General features: G+C 37.0%; 1 protein-coding gene across 3 annotated transcripts in view; it reads left to right on the plus strand.

Moving 5' to 3' along the window:
• The window catches only part of ARFGEF1 (ARF guanine nucleotide exchange factor 1), a 154580-nt gene that overhangs the window by 85160 nt on the left and 53588 nt on the right, over positions 1-15832 (plus strand). For 2 of the 3 annotated variants that reach the window (XM_087864843.1, XM_087864842.1), the window contains 4 exons: positions 12281-12380; positions 12697-12836; positions 12943-13051; positions 13732-13948. In XM_087864843.1, coding sequence (XP_087720969.1) covers positions 12281-12380; positions 12697-12836; positions 12943-13051; positions 13732-13948 — 566 coding nt within the window. The remainder of the gene's footprint in view (positions 1-12280; positions 12381-12696; positions 12837-12942; positions 13052-13731; positions 13949-15832) is intronic. The other variant, XM_045800693.2, reaches the window with a different exon arrangement.

Raw genomic sequence — 15832 nt, forward strand, 5'->3', positions numbered from 1 at the left:
GTTCTACATTGTTGGGTATTTCATTTGTTTCATGTTTTAAATCGGATTATTCATCCCCTAGAAAATTTTTCAGAATGTGAAATAATATTTGTGAATTGTCACGTACAGTTGATCCTTGAACAATACTTCTTTGAACTGAGTAGGCCCACTTAAATGTGGATTTTTTTCAGTAAGTGTAGGTACAGTACTATAAGTGTATTTTCTTTTCCTTATGGTTTTCTTTCTTTTTCTTTTCTCTCGTTTACTTGATTATAAGAATACAGCATATAATACCTGTAATGTACAAAATATGTTAGTTGAATGTTCATGTTGTCAGTAGGCTTGTAGTCAGCAGTAGGCTATTAGTAGTTAAGTTTTTGGAGAGCCAAAGTTATATGTGGATTTGCAGCTGTGCAGGGATCAGTGCCCCAAACCCTCACATTGTTCAGGGGTCAACTGTGCTGCTTTTTTTTCATTTACTCATTCAACTAGCATGTGCTTATGAAGTACTAAGCCCTGGGTGAGCACTAAGAATACAAAATCAATTTAAGACACGGCCCCTGCCTTCAGGAATTTATACTGGTTGAATGAATGATTCTAGATGTCTTGAGGTAATTCAGTCCTTAAAATTTTGCCACTGTTTATACGGTATATAAAGTGAATTTGTTTATCTTAAAAGAAAGCTCTAAATATACACATTATCTACGTGGTTTTAAGCCATCTAAGTTTTGGGCACTTTAAAGAGGCTACTAAGAAGGATTATATTTTTATCATATTTTATTATGTTTTATCATTTCCCAGAGGTTTGAGGTAGGCGGAACAATCATTTTATACTTTAATACTAATGTTTTATTAAATATCTATTAAAATTCACATGGAGCATTATTATGGGAATAAGGCAGAATAAGGCCTTAGTATTTTAAGTGAAAGGTTTTTAAATTGGGGGCAAATTTTGAACAGGAAACGATTTCTGGTACATATATATTGTCAAATTTTAGTTTGCATTATATCTGTCAGAATAATGGAAGGCATTTAACTAGGAACAGTTGCTATTTTTTGATAGTTTTTTTTTCCCATTATCTTCAGGAATTACAATTAAAAGGGATTAAAAAAAAAACTTTTGGAACTTTTGCTTCCTTACTAACCCAAAAATCTTTCATGTGATGATGAAGCATTTAAATTGCCATTAGATAACTTTAGAAGACTACATTCATTTACTTAGAGATTTCTGAACACTGAGACTCAACTTCTTTAAGTACTTACGTTTAGTAGACTGTGAAATATAAATTCTTAGGGAACCAGGTATCAACAAAAATCATTTAAATTGGGATTACTGTTTTTGTAGATTAAATTTGATGTACAAAACTTTTGGAAGCACACATTTAAAAGGAAATACTGTTAAGAAATTTCCTTTGTCCTCAGACGGTAGATTCTCATTACAAAATTGTAGTATTCTGTATGTTTAAAGGGATCAGGTTTATTTCCTTCTCCGTTGTCCATTATGGAGAGATTGAAGATCAAACAAGACAAGTGTAGATTGCTTTTGAAATACTACCCATATTCAAATGCAAGATAAGCTGTGTTCTAGTCGGAGAAAACAAAGCTGACATATGAAAACCTAAATTTGCAAAGCAATTGAGATTGTCATTACATGAATGTTCATTTCAGTGAATATGAGAATATTCACTTCAGAGTTTCGATAATGTGATTTTTCCACAGACATTAACTTACATGTCTGTATCAGAAAGTAGTTAATGCGCAACTTTTCAAGAAAATAGACAAAGTGTTTATGATCTTACTGTTTTTCTACACACATTACAATTTAGGCGCTCTATAAATCTTTAAAAGTTTGGGGTTTTTTTAGAGCCCCTGTTGATGGGCATGATGTCTTAAATTACAATTGTAGGCTGTTGCTTGCTAGTACAATTTGATAACTCACAGAGAGTAGCTAAAATTTTTATTTTCCTCTCTCTCCAAGTCTAGGGGTTTTATTTAGTCCACAATTTGGAGAGTTCTAAACTTTTCTTTTTTATTTATTTGTTTGTTTAGTAGAACTGATGTTAACAGTATTATATTAGTGTCAGGTGTACAACATAGGGATTCAGCATTTGTGTACATGACAGTATGGTCACTACAATAAATCTAGTTACCATCTGTTATCTTAAAAAGTTAATACAAGATTAGTAACTATATTCCCCATGCTGTGTATCACGTCCCCCTGACTTATTTCATAACTTGCATCCATTTCGAACCTCCATATCCTCACCCCTCTGTCAGCCACAAGCCTGTTTTCTGTATCTATGAGTCGGAGCTTTGTTTCTTTTGTTTTTGTTTTTTTGGACTCCAAATGGAAGTGAAATCATGGCAGTATTTGTCTTTCTCTGCCTTATTTCACTTAGCATAATATCTGCAGGGTTCATCCATGTTGTTGCAGATGACAAGATTTAAAGTCTTTTCTGTGGCGGAGTAGTGTTCCATTGTACATATATATCATATCTTCTTTATCCATTCATGGGCACTGAGATTACTTCCATATCTTGTCTGTTGTAGATAATGCTGCAATAAACATAAGCATCATGTATCTTTTCAAATTAGTGTTTTCATTTCATTGTATAGATACCCATTAGTGGAACTGCTGGATTATATAGTAGCTCTATTTTTAATTTTTTGAGGAACCTCCATACTACTTTCCATAGTGGCTGTACCAGATTACATCCCCACCTATAGGGCACAAGAGTTCCCTTTTTTCATTACCTTGATCCCCAAACCAGGCAAAGACCCCCTCAAAAAGGAGAATTACAGACTGATTTCCCTAATGAATATGGACGCCAAAATCCTCAACAAGATACTTGCTAATAGAATCCAACAGTACATTAAAAGGATTATCCATCACGATCAAGTGGGATTCATACCTGGGATGCAAGCGTGGTTCAATATTCGCAAATCAATCAGCGTGATACATCATATCAACAAGAAAAGACTCAAGAACCATATGATCCTCTCAATCGATGCCGAAAAAGCATTTGACAAAATACAGCATCCTTTCCTGATTAAAACCCTTCAGAGTGTAGGAATAGAAGGTACATTTCTCAATCTCATAAAAGCCATCTATGAAAAGCCTACTGCAAATATCATTCTCAATGGGGAAAAGCTGGAAGCCTTTCCCTTAAGATCAGGAACTCGACAAGGATGCCCACTCTCGCCACTATTATTCAACATAGTACTAGAAGTCCTTGCAACAGCAATCAGAAGACAAAAAGGGATCAAAGGTATTCAAATCGGCAAAGAAGAAGTCAAAATGTCTCTCTTTGCAGATGACATGATACTCTATATGGAAAACCCAAAAGAAGCCACTCCCAAACTATTAGAAGTTATAGAGCAATTCAGTAACGTGGCGGGATACAAAATCAATGCTCAGAAATCAGTAACATTTCTATACACGAATAACGAGACCAAAGAAAGAGAAATTAGGGAATCCATCCCATTTACAGTAGCACCAAAAACCATACGTTACCTTGGAATTAACTTAACCAGAGACGTAAAGGACCTATATTCTACAAACTATAAATCACTCTTGAAAGACATTGAGGAAGACGTAAAAAGATGGAAAGATATTCCATGCTCATGGATCGGAAGAATTAACATAGTTAAAATGTCCATGCTACCCAGAGCAATCTACACTTTCAGTGCTATCCCGATCAAAATACCGAGGACATTTTTCAAAGAACTGGAACAAACAGTCCTTAAATTTGTATGGAAACAGAAAAGGCCCCGAATCTCCAAGGAACTGTTGAAAAAGAAAAACAAAGCTGGGGGCATCACAATGCCGGATTTCGAGCTGTACTACAAAGCTGTGATCACAAAGACAGCATGTTACTGGCACAAAAACAGACACATAGACCAATGGAACAGAATAGAGAGCCCAGAAATGGACCCTTGGCTCTTTGGGCAACTAATATTTGATAAAGCAGGAAAAAACATCCGGTGGGGAAAAGACAGTCTCTTCAATAAATGGTGCTGGGAAAATTGGACAGCTACATGCAAGAGAATGAAACTTGACCACTATCTCACACCATACACAAAAATAAACTCCAAATGGATGAAAGACCTCGATGTGAGACAGGAATCCATCAAAATTCTAGAGGAGAACATAGGCAACAACCTCTACGACATCGGCCAAAGCAACCTTTTTCATGACACATCCCCAAAGGCAAGAGAAACAAAAGATAAAATGAATTTATGGGACTTCATCAAGATTAAAAGTTTCTGCACAGCCAAGGAAACAGTCAGAAAAACTAAGAGGCAGCCCACGGAATGGGAGAATATATTTGCAAATGACACTACAGATAAAGGACTGGTATCCAAGATCTACAAAGAACTTCTCAAACTCAATACACGAGAAACAAATAAACAAATCAAAAAATGGGCAGAAGATATGAACAGACACTTTTCCAATGAAGACATACAAATGGCTAACAGACACATGAAAAAATGTTCAAAATCATTAGCCATCAAGGAAATTCGAATCAAAACCACACTGAGATACCACCTTACGCCAGTTAGAATGGCAAAAATAGACAAGGCAAGAAACAACAATTGTTGGAGAGGATGTGGAGAAAGGGGATCCCTCCTACATTGTTGGTGGGAATGCAAGTTGGTACAGCCACTCTGGAAAACAGTGTGGAGGTCCCTTAAAAAGTTAAAAATTGAGCTACCCTATGATCCAGCCATTGCACTACTGGGTATTTACCCCAAAGACACAGACGTAGTGAAAAGAAGGGCCATATGCACCCCAATGTTCATAGCAGCAATGTCCACAATAGCTAAATCGTGGAAGGAGCCGAGATGCCCTTCAACAGATGACTGGATTAAGAAGTTGTGGTCCATATATACAATGGAATATTACTCAGCTATCAGAAAGAACGAGTTCTCAACATTTGCTACGACATGGACGGCACTGGAGGCGATAATGCTAAGTGAAATAAGTCAAGCAGAGAAAGACAACTATCATATGATTTCTTTCATCTATGGAACATAAGAACTAAGATGATCGGTAGGGGAAGAAAGGGATAAAGAAAGGGGGGTAATCAGAAGGGGGAATGAAACATGAGAGACTATGGACTATGAGAAACAAACTGAGGACTTCAGAGGGGAGGGGGGTGGGGGAATGGGATAGACCGGTGATGGGTAGTAAGGAGGGCACGTATTGCATGGTGCACTGGGTGTTATACACAACTAATGAATCATCGAGCCTTACATCGGAAACCGGGGATGTACTGTATGGTGACTAACATAATATAATAAAAAACCATTAAAATAAAAAAAAAGAGTTCCCTTTTTTCAGTAGTCTCCTCAACACTTGTTATTTCTTATCTTTTTGATAATAGCCATCCTCACAAGTGTAAGGTGATATCTCATTGTGGCTTTGATTTGCACTTCCTTGATGATTAGTGATGCTGATCACCTTTTCATGTGCCTGTTGGCCATCTATATTTGTCTCCTTTGGAAAATGTCTATTCATATCCTCTGCCTATTTTTTAGTTGATTATTTTTTTGGGTTTTTTTGCAATTGTATAAGTCTTTATATATTTTAGATATTAATCCCTTGTTAAATACATGATTTGCAGATGTCTCTATTTAGTAGGTTGCCTTTTCATTTCATTAATGGTTTCCTTTGCTGTGTAGAAGCTGTTCAGTTTGATGTAGTCCCATTTGTTTACTTATGCTTTTGTTTCCCTTGCCTTGGGAATCAGATCCAAAAAGACATCACTAAGACTGATGTCAACAAGCTTACCACCTATGTTTTCTTCTAGGAGTTTTATGGTTAAAGGTCTTACATTAAAGTCTTTAATCCATTTTGAGTTAATTTTTGTACGTGGTATAAGATAGTGGTTCAGTGTCATCATTTCAGTTTGCCCAATACCAGTAATTGAAGAGACTGATTACTAATTTAATCTCCTTACTAGTAATTGGTCTATTCGGATTTTCTATTTCTTCCTGATTCATTCTTGGAAGATTGTATGTTTCTAGGAATTCATCAATTTCTTCTAGGTTGTCCCATTTGTTGGTATATAATTGTTCATAGTAGTCTTTTGTGGTCCTTTGTATATCTGTGGAATCAGTTGTAACCTCCTATTTCATTTCTGATTTTATTTATTTGAGCCCTGTCTCTTTCTTCTTGGTGAGTCTACCTGAAGGGGTTTGTCAATGTGTGTATCTTTCCAGAGAATCAGCTCTTTGTTTATTGATCTTTTCTATTGTCTTTTTAGTCTCTCTTTCAATTATTTCCACTCTGATCTTTACTATTTCCTTCCTAAGTTTGGGTTCTGTGTATTCTTCTTTTTTTGATTCCTTTAGGTGTAAAGTTGTTCATTTGAGATATCTCTTGTTTCTTGGAGTAGGCTTGTATTGCAATGATTCTCCTCTTAGGATCACTTTTGCTGCATCCTATAGATTTTGGTATGTTGTGTTTGTTTTCATTTATCTCAAGGTAGTTTTTGATTTCTCCTATGACTCAGTTGTTCAGTAGTGTGTTGTTTCATCTCCACTTATTTGTAGTTTTTCAGTTTTTCTTCTTGTAATTTCTTTTTTTTAAAAAGATTGATTGATTGATTGATTGATTAGACAGCCAGCGAGAGAGGGAACACAAGCAGGGGGAGTGGGAGAGGAAGAAGCAGGCTCCTAGTGGAGGAGCCTGATGTGGGGCTCGATCCCAGAACGCCAGGATCACGCCCTGAGCCGAAGGCAGATGCTTAACGACTGCGCCACCCAGGCGCCCCTCTTCTTGTAATTTCTAATTTTAAACCATTGTGGTTGAAAAAGGTGTTTTATATGATCTCAGTCTTCTTGAATTTATTGAGACTCGTTTTGTGGTCTAAAATGTGATCTGTCCTGGAAAGTGTTCCATGTGCATTTAAGAAGGATGTATATTCAGTTTTTGAGTTCTGTATACCTTTAATGCTTGTATGATACAGGGTTAGGGACATGACCTCCTCCATAGTTGAAAATCGTGTTAACTATCTGACTCCCCCAGAACTTAACAGTAGCCTACTGTTGACTGGAAGCCTTTACTGATAACAGTCGATTAACAGTCGATTAACATATATTTTGTATGTTGTATATGATACACTGTGTTACAATAAAGTAAGCTAGAGAAAAAACATTAAGAAAATCGTAAGGAAGAGAAAATATCTTTACAGTACTGTACTGTGTTTATCAAAAGAAATCCACATAAGATGAGGCTAGAGAGTATTATACTAAGCAGAATAAGTCAGAGAAAGACAAATACCCTATGATTTCACTCATATATGGAATTTAAGAAACAAAAGAGACTATGGACTCTGAAAAACAAACTGAGGGCTTCAGAGGGGAGGGGGGTGGGGGAATGGGATAGGCTGGTGATGGGTAGTAAGGAGGGCACGTATTGCATGGTGCACTGGGTGATACACGCAACTAATGAATCATCGAACTTCACATCAAAAACCAGGGATGTACTGTATGGTGAATAACGTAATATAATAAAAATATTATTATGGGGAAAAAAAGGAACAAAACAGATGAACATATGAGAAAGAAAAGAGAGGCAAACCAGGAACAAACTACAGAAAACAAACAGGGTTACTGGAGGGGAGGTAGGCAGGGGGATGGGTTAAATGGGTGATGGGTTAAGGAGATCACTAGTAGTGATGAGCACTGGATGTTGTAGGTAAGAGATAGATCACTAAATTCTACACCTGAAGCTAATGTTACACTGTATGTTAGCTAACTGAAATTTAAATAAAAACATGAAGGAAAAAAAAAATCCACATGTAAGTGGGTCTGCATAGTTAAAACCCATGTTTTTCAAGGGTCACCTGTACATCCGTTAATCCATCTGGTATAATGTGTTGTTTAAGACCAGTGTTTCCGGGGCGCCTGGGTGGCACAGCGGTTAAGCGTCTGCCTTCGGCTCAGGGCGTGATCCTGGCGTTGCAGGATCGAGTCCCACATCAGGCTCTTCTGCTGTGAGCCTGCTTCTTCCTCTCCCACTCCCCCTGCTTGTGTTCCCTCTCTCGCTGGCTGTCTCTCTCTGTCAAATAAATAAATAAAATCTTTAAAAAAAAAAAAAAAAGACCAGTGTTTCCTTACTGATATTCTGTCTGGATGATCTATCCATTGATGTAAGTGGGGGATTGAAATTTCTTACTGAACTGCTGTCAGTTTCTCCCATTAGGTCTGTTACTATTTGCCTTATATATTTCAGTGCTTTTATGAATGGTGCATATATAAATATTCTATCTTTTTGCTGGATTGAACCCTTTATAGTTATTTACTGCCCTTCTTTGTCTTTTATTACTGTCTTTGTTTTAGTCTTTTTTGTCTGATAAGAGTATAGATCACCAGCTTTCTTTTCATTTCCCTTTGCATAGAGTATCTTTTCCATTCCTTCACTTTGAAGTCTTTTTGTGTCCTTACTTCTGAAAGAGTCTCAGGTAGGAAGTATATAGATGTGTCCTGTTTTTTCATTCACTCAGCCATTGTATATCTTTTGATTGGGGCATTTAGTCCATTTACATTTGAAGTAATTATTGATAGGTAAATACTTAACTGCCATTTTGTTAGTTTTTTTCTGACTGTTCTGTTCCTTTCTCTTTTTTCTCTTCCTTTGTGGTTTGATAACTTGTTCTTGGTATTATGGTTAGATTCCTTTCTCATTTTGTTTTGTATATTTACTATAAGTTTTTGATTTGTGGATATTGTGAGCTTCACATATATCCTCCTGTGTATATATCAGTTTAAGTTGATCACAATTTAAATTTGAACACACTCCCAAACTGCATTTTTACTTCCTCCCCCATTTTATGTTTTTGATGTTGCTTTTTACATCTATTTATTTTATGTAACTCTTAACTAATTGTTGTAGTTTTACTTAATTTTACTACTTCTGTTTAACTTTATTAGTAGCTTTATAAGTGGTTAATTTACTACCTGTGCTATAATGTGCCTTTTCTAGTGAGATTTTTACTTTTCTATGTTTTCTTGTTTGTTAGTGCCATTTCTTTTCAGAAGAAAGAAGTCTTGTTAATATTATTTATAAAGACAGTTTAATTATACTGAACTCCTTTGGTTTTGTTTTGTCTGGAAAACTCTCTCTCCTTGAAATCTGAATGATTACCTAGCGGGTTAGAGTATTATTGGTTAGAAGTTTTTTCCTTTCAGCACTTTGAATATCTCATGTCACTCCCTTCTGGCCACACAGTTTCTGCTCAGATATCTGTTGATACCCATATGGGTTTTTCCTTGTACACAGCTAGTTGTTTTTCTCTTGCTGCTTTTAAGATTTTCTCTGTATCTTTAACTTTTGACTTTTAATTATAATGTGCTTGGTGTGGACCTCTCTGAATTCATTTCATTTGTAACTCTTTGGGCTTCCTGGACCTAAATGTCTGTGTCCTTCCCTCAGGGAAGTTTCTAGCCATTAATTCTTCAGATAAGTCTTCTGACCCTTTCTCTTGCTCTTCTCCTTTTGGGACCACTATAATAAGGATGTTCTTCCACTTGATGTTGTCCCTTAAGTGATCTTCATTTTTTTAAAAATTCTTTTTCCTTTTTGCTGCTCTATTTGGGGGGTTCTACTGCCCTGATTTGTAGATCGCTGGTCCTTACCTATTTGGTTCAGTCTGCTCTTGAACCCCACAAGTGTATTTTTCATTTCATTTATTGTATTCCTCAGCTCTGTGACTTGTTTGCTATTTCATTTTCTTTTTGAAGTTCTCATCCATTCCACATTCCGTAAGCATCCTTATGACCCTTACTTTGAATTCTTTATCATGTAGGTCATCTATCTCCATATCATTAAGGTCTTTTTCTGAAGTTTTGTCTTGGTTTTTTTTGTTTGTTTGTTTGTTTGTTTGAAATCTATTTCCTCATCTAGCTTGACTCATTTAGTTTGACTCTGTGTTTCTATGTATTGGGTGAAACAGCTACCTCTCTGTCTTGAGGGAGTGGCCTTGTGGAGGTGATGATCTTTCTCATTCAGCCTGGCCCTAGCGCTTGGTTGTCCCTGGAGCCTTTGTGATTATCTACACCACCTCACTGATTCTTGATACGCACCCATTGTTGAGGATGTGCCACATCCTGTCAGTGAGCCACAGGGAGGAATCTCATTCAGCGCCTAGTTTCAGGCGGTTTGGAAGCCACTCCCTCAGGCAGCAACTTTTAAATATGCAAATATATACAGTCCTTTTCTCCAGACAGGAGACCTGGAGATGTCCCCTCTGTGACCATGGCAAAAATCCTGACTCCAGAGAAGTGCATAAGCTCCTTTCTGGGAGGCCTTGTCAAATTGTAGCAAGGCCAGGGGAGGCACAAAACATAGTTTCTCCCTGCTTGCACTGCTGGGGAGCACGTTTTTCACCTCTAGATGTGAGGGAGACCTGAAGCCTGTTCCTCAGGCTGAAGCTACAGGCTAAGTAGATAGACCTTTTTTACAGGAAGACATGTTGTGTTTCAGTCGGCTGTCTGTGCAATGTCCTATGGATGGTGGTGTGCCAAGAACAATCTTTCAGATTGTTACAGCCTCATGTTGCTCTGAATGCCAGCTCTCTTGGCCACCAGGGCTAGGCAGTCAAGTGGTATGTCCTCTGTGGATTGCACACGCTTACTGGCTATAGCAAGGCAGTTGGCTCCAGACTTCAGAAAGGCAGTACCCGTGAGTTTCAGCAGTGCTGTGGCAGAGTGCCTCGTCTGTGTGTCCACTGGCTTTAGGCTGGGTGCAGGAGAATGCCACAGCCACTTGTGCTCACCAGCCTCAGCTAGGGGGCAGGAGAGCACTGCAACCGCCCATGCTTTCTGGCCTCAGCAGGTGTCATGTCCATTGCCCCCTGCTTGTCTCAGCAAGGCAGCATACTTTCTTTTCACAGTGTACTTGTGCTAAAAGTACCTAACAGTTCCATTTATTAAGTAGTTAGGTCCAAACAGCTTAACAAATATTTGTCTTAACAATGTAGTCTCCATTTGAAAAAAGAAATACTGATAAATTTTTTAAAATGATGTTTTTATTTCATTCTTAAGTCATAGTTACTTGACTGCCGAAATGTATGTGCCTGTTGGACACTGCCCAACTCCTTGGAATCCACTTGGACACTGCCGCCCTTATTTCCTATTCTTCATTGACTTTCATGCAGTCCCTGCCCTTTGTCATAGCAATCACTAAAACTCAGGTTTGCGAAAATAATGATGTCACTGAAAGGAATGTAGTGTGATCTAATGTTGAAACTGAGCGGTCTTGTGAGGTATTCAATAGATGTATTTCTTCTGAATTTTCCCTCAGAAATTGTCATGGCATCCCTCTGAGTTGGCTGCAGGAGTACCTTGGGGCAGTGCTTAGGAACTGTGATCATAAATATTTATTGAACGGCTGCTGTATGCCATGCAGTGTGGACATAGTGGTTAGCAAGAAAGACCTGGTCCCTACCTTCTTAAAATGTTATGCCCTTGTAGGAAATGCTGCTGACATTAAGGAAGTAATAGAAATGTGTTGAATTTTGTGAAAGAAAAGCACATTTCAAGGGTACCTCACCCAATTAGGAGAAAGAAAGACGTTAGCCCCATCATGTTATCAGTATGCATTTCCGGAGCACATAAGCTAGCTCCCTAAATGTTAATGTGTGACTTTTGGTTTTCTTTTTCAGTCATCCCTACTTAAATCAGTCCCTTTTCCAAAATAAATTTGAATCTAAAAATTCTTTCTTAGTTCTTAAACTGTAATTTATTTAATTAGGTTGATTAACTCCTTTTTATTGGACATCATTTGGTGTAAAGAATAGTAAGAAATATTTTGTTGTTTTCAGGTAGTAGAGATTTCCACTATGTGAGTAATTATAAAAATATAGTGTAAGAGATTTTTATTATGTGGATTAGAGCATTAGGTACATTTAAATCTAGGAAAATTAGGCACCTATTATAATGTCTGAAAAACATAACTGACGAATAAATTTATAATCTTTGGGGGTTTAAAAAAATGAAGTATGAGTTACATTGGTTTTGTAAATATGTTCACGAAATTCTTACCCAGGGGACTTTGCAGATTTCTTTTGTAGTGGCTGTGTGATAGCAAACAAAACAATGTGAAATGCAGTACTCCTACTATAAGGGCTAGTTTAAGTCACACACCCACGTTAGCTCAGTCCTGACATTCAGAGATGGAACTCAAAAGGAGCTGGGTCCTAATCTCTCCTCTACAGCTTTGGGATATTTAAAAAGTGATCACATATATGAATTACAAATAAAACTTTAAACAGAAGTTTTTCCCTAATCGCAGGTGTTCTTTAAAGAAATTTTCCTGTACATTTTGGAAACTTCTACCAGCTCATTTGACCACAAATGGATGGTTATTCAGACATTGACAAGGATCTGTGCAGGTATTTGAAATTATCCTTATTATCTTTTCTTATTAAGAGATATTTAAGGGACACCCTGGGTGGCTCAGTCAGTTAAGTGTCTGCCTTTAGCTCAGGTCATAATCCCAGGGTCCTGGGATCGAGCCCCGCATCGGGCTCCTTGCTCAGCGGGGAGCCTGCTTCTCCCTCTGCCTGTCGCTCCCCCTGTTTATGCTCGCTTGCTCTCTCTGTCTGACAAATAAATAAAATCTTTAAAAAAAAAAAGACATTTAAAGGGCCAAAATATACTCATATACTTGATGCCTTTTGTTAAAAGTAGTATGTTGTATTGTTACAGATGCTCAGAGCGTAGTGGATATTTACGTAAACTATGACTGTGATTTAAATGCAGCGAATATATTTGAAAGACTAGTAAATGATCTATCAAAAATTGCTCAAGGACGGGGCAGTCAAGAACTTGGTATGAGTAATGTTCAGGTAAGAACTTTGAAAGCATTTTCAAATTTAAACTTGGTCAAGGAGGAGCTATGTGTTTTCTTAAAAGATCTTTTTGTTTTTATTCTTTTTATGAATTATTTTGTAGGAATTGAGCCTGAGGAAAAAAGGTTTAGAATGTTTAGTGTCAATTTTGAAGTGTATGGTTGAATGGAGTAAGGATCAGTATGTGAATCCCAACTCTCAGACAACTCTTGGTAAGGTGACATTTTGAGTTATAATTCTTTGTCATTTCAAGTAAATGGTATTTTGAAGAGGATAGTTCCAGTTGCCATTAGGCCAGTTTTGTGACCTCTGTATTCTTTTAGCTGATAAAGGAAGTATTCTGCATGAGTTAAATACTAGCTTTAAAATTACGAATTTCTAACTTAGTTATCCAGACTTTTTTCTTTCTAAAATTTCCTAGAAATATTTAAATAGTATGTTAAAGTGAAGCATATTTATGCAGCTTTGTGAAAAGATAATTATAGAAGAAACCGATCCAAGCCAAGATGTTTTAAGAAGATTGAATTGTTCACCTGTGTTTGACATTTACCCTTACTAGGAGAAAAACTCACAGCAACAGGGCTACCTTAGTTAGTATTCCATCAGTCAAGAGTCTTTTGAGGGAAAATTATTTCTCAGGAGGCATGAACTGAGAGCAGAAAACCAGTGGATACTTAGCACTTCAACTGCAAAAAGAACTTTTAATGGTGCACATTATAAACATTCTAATTCCCGTGTGTTTTAATATCAAAGTATATTGTCTGTGATGGCACTCAGTATTTTGCTTGTATCACATAGTTATCTAAGAAACATTGAAATATCTTGCCTTACTTGACAGTTTTATTTTTAAACTTTTAAATATTTTTATTTGAAAGATAATTTACTGTGTCAGTCTTTCTACTTACAGGTCAGGAAAAACCCTTAGAGCAAGAGACGACTGAAATCAAACACCCTGAGACAATAAACAGATACGGAAGTTTAAATTCCCTGGAGTCAACATCATCATCAGGAATAGGCAGCTACAGTACACAGATGTCTGGCACTGATAATCCAGAACAATTTGAAGTCCTAAAACAACAAAAGGAAATAATAGAACAAGGAATAGATTTGTGAGTGTCCAGTTTTAAGAAGAAATGTTATTGAATATCCTTTTGCTAGTACTGAACCACCTTTGCCCTGGGTTTCTCTGCATCTTCAGAATATTTCTGTTCCCTTCTCATTACCACCATTCATTGAGTAAAACCAGGCACAGGTCTCCTGCATCCAAGACTTCTAGTGGCTCCTTATTCAGCTCTCCTTGTTTATTGCAGTCTAGCCCAAGAGACTCTTACAATTCACATTAAATTAATTTTGTAGCATATCTTATATGCTGTTGATTATGCTTAGATTATGTAAGTAGTTTTGCATTGTTCATTTAGTAGCTCAGTTATAAAATCCCCCATTATATTTCCTAAGCAGATCACAAGTCAAAAAATTTACAGTGTGAAACTTCTAATAGCTAGCTAACATTGCTCCTTTATAGGTTTTATATTTTCTCCAGTTGGGTTGCAAATGGGCTACTTTTGTTATTGATCCATTGTTATCAATTTCAGTTTTATATGTTGATAAGGTAATCACCTCCTTTTCCAACCTGGCTACTCTACCAGACCCAGATCTTGTAAAGTCAGTTTTCCCACTAAGCTGTATGGCATCAGTCTGCTCCTGGACTATTTCCTATCCAAATAGTACCATGCTGCTTTCATTCCTCTAATTGCCCATCTCTTTCAAAGAGAAGCTGGAAGGAAAAATGAAGTTACTGACATTTCTCCGTGGATCTAGCTACTATAAACTGTTAAAAATGCTCTTGTATATTTACTTGGTTGCAACTTCTACTGTAAAGCATTTCTTCCTGACTCTTAAGCAGTGCCTTTTGGTGAATGTTCAAGTTCCATTTTTTTATTGTTAATGTAAAAAAAAAATGAAAAATGTATGCACGTTTACTGTCATAAAATTATAAAATCTCACAAAATTGCCTCAGGAAATAGCCATTAATAGTTCATTCATTCCAGTTTTTCAGCCAATATTTATCAAAGTCCCATCTGTTCCTGACATTATGCAAGGTCGTAGGAAAACTTTATGAATGAATAGCCATGGCTTCTGAGGGACTCAAGGTCTAGTATGTGTAATCAGATATTCATATTGAAATTCTCAGCAGATGTTACTCAGCAAACATATTTGGTGTTTGGGACTGTGTGCCAAGAACCATGAAAGCATTGATTCTTGTATTTAAGGTAGAACCTAAATATGGGCAAAAATGTTTTTCTAAAATAATACCGTGTATTGTCCATAATCGTATACAAAGTGCGGCCAAGATACGATAACTCTACTTGAAGTACTTGGGAGTGAGTTGAAGTCGTCACAGGACTTCAAAGTGGAGGGCTCCTTAGTCTCTAGTGCTCTTTTCAGCTCGTGGACTTGATCTCTGCTTCATACTTTCATGAGAATGCTTTCATGTTGCTGTGCTCCCATTACAGTCTTTCCTGACTGTGGCACCACTCTGTCTTGTTCCTTCTCAGTCTTCTTAGGGGCTGTTTATCTTCTGCATACAGCTTAGCATTTCCAGAGTTCTGTCCCTCAGCTCTTTTCTTACTTTGTAATTTCCCCTAGGTGATCATGTTCTTTTTCATGACTTCAGCTACTATGTATGTGCTAGCATGTCCCCACTCCCAAGTGTTACTTTTAACATAAATACCTCAACTGATGTCTAGACTGTCTGTAATTGCCCATTGGACATCTCTGTTGGATATTGCTTAGGTTCTCACACTCAGTATGTCCATAATCAGATTTATCAGTCTCCATTCTCCCCATAATCAACTCCCTAATACTCTTACCAAAAACAAAAGACAAATAGAAAACTACTGTTTCTGTATTTCTTATTTAGACTAGTAACCCCAACATGCTACCAAATTTATAAGCTAGAATCATGCATGTTACTTAGATTTTCCCCTTGGATC

This window comes from Ursus americanus, chromosome 9 (genome assembly GCF_024610735.1).
Source record: "Ursus americanus isolate L20-20 chromosome 9, mUrsAme1.1.p, whole genome shotgun sequence".
Taxonomy (NCBI): domain Eukaryota; kingdom Metazoa; phylum Chordata; class Mammalia; order Carnivora; family Ursidae; genus Ursus; species Ursus americanus.